Genomic DNA, 3620 nt, shown 5'->3' on the forward strand with positions numbered 1-3620 from the left:
GTAAAATTTAGTTCTCAAACACACTCAAACTCAATTGTATAGAAATGGTGACTTGAAATCATGATTTCTGTGGAGAATTAACGTGTAAGAGTGTGTATGATAGGATGTTTGAATTAGTATTCAAAATTCTCATTCTACAACTATCAAAAATAATATATATATATATATATATATAGTTGTGTTTTGTATGACATGAGTTTGGTAGTTACATGAGAAATTATCTTTTTATATATTTATTAAAAGTTGAAGGATGAAAATGAGAAATTATTTTGTACTTTTCATCTCAACGTTATTTTCTTTTCACTTATCTTCCCAATTGGGAAGAAAAATGGTGGGACTAGTTGGAAAATGGTGAGATACTTATAGAATAATATAAAAAGTTATTTTATTATTATTATTATTATTTTTAATGTGTGAAAAGAATACGTATCATTTTGGATTAATTCGCTGAGAAGTACTTCAGCCTCTAATATATGGAGTGGTAAGGACCAGTGGACCACCCCCACCAAATCTTTTGTAGGCCGACGGCGTTGGGTCATATACTCATATCATATCGTATGTGATTTGTGATGGTAAATTGCAAGATATTGCGCCAATTTCCTTGCTCATCACTGGCCAATATTGATGTTTTATTTATTGGCCGACATTGATGGTAAATAACGTCACCCACTCTCAACTTCCCACTTCCAACCCAGCCCACAATGCCGTCATCCAAATGGTCTGTGTTACCTGTAGCTTCGATAACGCAAAGGAACTGTTCGATGAAATGCCCAGCTCAATCGTGTAACCCACATATCGAAGACATTTTTTATTCCTTCCACATGTGAGAAGTGGTTTGACTTGGCTTCTGGGCTTTGAATAAGAATAACGAGGTCTGACTGACTGTTTGTTTGCGACTTGTAATTTGTCTTTGCAAGCGTTTACCACCACAAATACACCATATAATGAGTTGAATTCCTTCAATTATTTTGCCAACCAAACCAAAACCATGGCATTACCAACATCATTCTGGCTCTTCTTATCCTTTTCTTTATGGTACTGCAATGCATTAGCTTTAGCAACAACAACTCATGGGCCACCAACCACTCCATTTCTCTTCCCAGAAACCAAATCAACAGTGGTTCCAAATCCTGCTCGCTTCTTCTCATCTCATCTCCTCTCATCTCCACTTCCCACCAACTCATTTTTCCAAAACTTTGTCGTATCAAATGGTGATGACCATGAATACATTCACCCATATCTCATCAAATCTAATTCCTCCTCCCTTTCTTTTTCCTACCCATTTCTCTTATCAAACTCCTCCATGGTTCAACAAATTTTTGTCCCTGACCTCACCATCACTTCCTTGAACAAAACTACCCCATCAGCTATTCTCAACAAAAGGCATAGAATCTCATCTTTTAGTGATCTCAGTGTCACTTTGGACCTTCCTTCTAACAATCTACGGTTCTACCTTGTCCGGGGAAGCCCTTTCTTGACATGTAAAGCCATTACTCGCAGCACATATCTTTCCATTTCAACTATCCATGATATTCTCTCATTTTCTTCTGATGCTTCCCTCACCAAACATATTATCAAGCTTAACAACAGCCAGACTTGGCTCTTGTATACTTCAGCACCTATACGTTTCACACATAGCGTATCCCAAATTACTTCCCGGGAATTCTCTGGGGTTATTAGGATTGCTATCTTGCCTAATTCGGAACGAAAATATGAGGCAGTGCTCGATAAGTATAGCTCATGTTATCCGATCTCAGGCGATGCAAAATTGAGTGAGCCCTTTCGTTTGGAATACAAATGGGAGAAGAAGGGAAGAGGAAAGCTGTTGCTGCTTGCACACCCTCTCCATCGCCAACTATTGTCGGGGAACATTGTGTTAGAGGGTTTCAAGTACAAAAGCATTGACGGTGATCTCGTGGGTGTTATAGGAGATTCATGGGTATTGAAGTTGGAACCAATTCCAGTGACTTGGCATTCCATTGCTGGTATTAGGAAGGAACACTTTCCTGAAATTGTTTCTGCACTTCGCAAAGATGTTGATACGTTAACAACAATATCAACACCATCGTCATATTTCTATGGCAAAGAAGTTGCAAGAGCTGCGAGATTGGCATTGATTGCAGAAGAAGTTGGTTATCCTAAGGCAATTCCAGTGGTGGCAAAGTTCTTGAAAAATGCAGTTCAACCATGGTTAGATGGAAACTATAGCAGGAATGGCTTCTTGTATGAAAGGAAATGGGGTGGTCTTGTCACCAAACTAGGATCCACAAGTTCCACTGAGGATTTCGGGTTCGGAATATACCATGATCATCATTTTCATTTGGGCTACTTTGTTTATGCAATTGCAGTACTTGCAAAGATTGACCCGGCATCGGGGAGGCAATATAAGCCACAAGCTTATTCTCTAATGGCTGATTACATGAATGTGGGCCTAGGATCATATTCGTATTCCTATTATCCTCAGGTTAGATGTTTTGATCCGTGGAAGTTACACTCTTGGGCTGCAGGGCTCCAAAATTATACAGATGGGCGAAATCAAGAAAGCACAAGTGAAGCAGTGAATGCATATTATTCAGCTGCACTGTTGGGATTAGCCTATAAAGATAACCATCTTAAGCGCATTGGGTCAACGCTTGCTGCATTGGAAATTCTCTCTGCTCAAACATGGTGGCATGTGAGAGAGGGAAACGATATGTATGGGAAAGAATTCAGCAGGAAGAATAGGTTGGTAGGCATTTTGTGGGCTAACATGAGGGACACCAAACTTTGGTTTGCTCCGGCTGAGTGGACGGCGTGTAGGCTGGGAATTCAGGTTCTTCCTATGACACCAATCACAGAGATATTGTTTTCTAATGCAGAGTTTGCGCGAGATGTTGTTAATTGGGCATTGCCTTCTTTGAGCTTGAGTGGACTTTCAGGACGCTGGAAGGATTTTGTTTACGCTTTGGAAGGAACCTACAACTATACTAGCGCCATAGCCAAGACAAGGAAGTTGACAGAACATGATGATGGGAGCACTCTTGCCAATCTTTTATGGTGGATTTACAGTCAAGAGAGGTGACAAATCTGTGATTGGGTAAGAAAAGCTCCTAAGAACCTCATTCTTATTATGCTCATCCAGCTTCCTACACTAATGTTATCATTAGTTATCAGCTTTTCATTGAGTTAATGTTATGGTTTAATTTGGTTGCCTATGTATTCAAATGGACAAAAATTAAATCTAAATCTGTTCAAGTCATGATTTGACCTGATTACAATATTTAGAATGTGCTACATCGATTATGCTAGCCAATTAGCTTGATTAATGATTTCAGATGCTTGGTTTAATCAAATCGTTTATGCATGAAAAGATATATTTGTTCCCCGAAAAAAAATAAAGAAAGAAAGATAGAAGAGAAAACTGCAGATTGTTGATGCCTGGAAAACTCGTGAAATCACTAGCTTGATTTATTAATTTGGTCATTCATAGTTTTATTCAATCCATTCTTTTAATCAAATTACTATGGGTCTGTTTGGATAGAACTTATTTTGCTGAAACTGAAAACACTGTAACAAAATAATTTTTAAATGTGTGTATAGTATTGTATGACTCATTTTTAATGAAAAAAGTTGTTAAAAAG

At 38.3% G+C, this 3620-nt stretch overlaps 1 protein-coding gene across 1 annotated transcript; it reads left to right on the plus strand.

Moving 5' to 3' along the window:
- Positions 1-454: 454 nt before the first annotated feature.
- On the plus strand, positions 455-3238 carry LOC115975950 (endo-1,3(4)-beta-glucanase 1-like). The gene has a single exon (XM_031097006.1). It carries the CDS (start codon positions 989-991, stop codon positions 3059-3061), a length of 2073 nt encoding a protein of 690 aa, XP_030952866.1. The 5' UTR covers positions 455-988; the 3' UTR covers positions 3062-3238.
- Positions 3239-3620: the final 382 nt, after the last annotated feature.

Source organism: Quercus lobata, chromosome 2, assembly GCF_001633185.2.
Source record: "Quercus lobata isolate SW786 chromosome 2, ValleyOak3.0 Primary Assembly, whole genome shotgun sequence".
Classification (NCBI taxonomy): domain Eukaryota; kingdom Viridiplantae; phylum Streptophyta; class Magnoliopsida; order Fagales; family Fagaceae; genus Quercus; species Quercus lobata.

Bases quoted from the DNA above. Each gene is read 5' to 3' on its own strand.
- LOC115975950 (XM_031097006.1), top strand. From the start codon at position 989: ATGGCATTACCAACATCATTCTGGCTCTTCTTATCCTTTTCTTTATGG.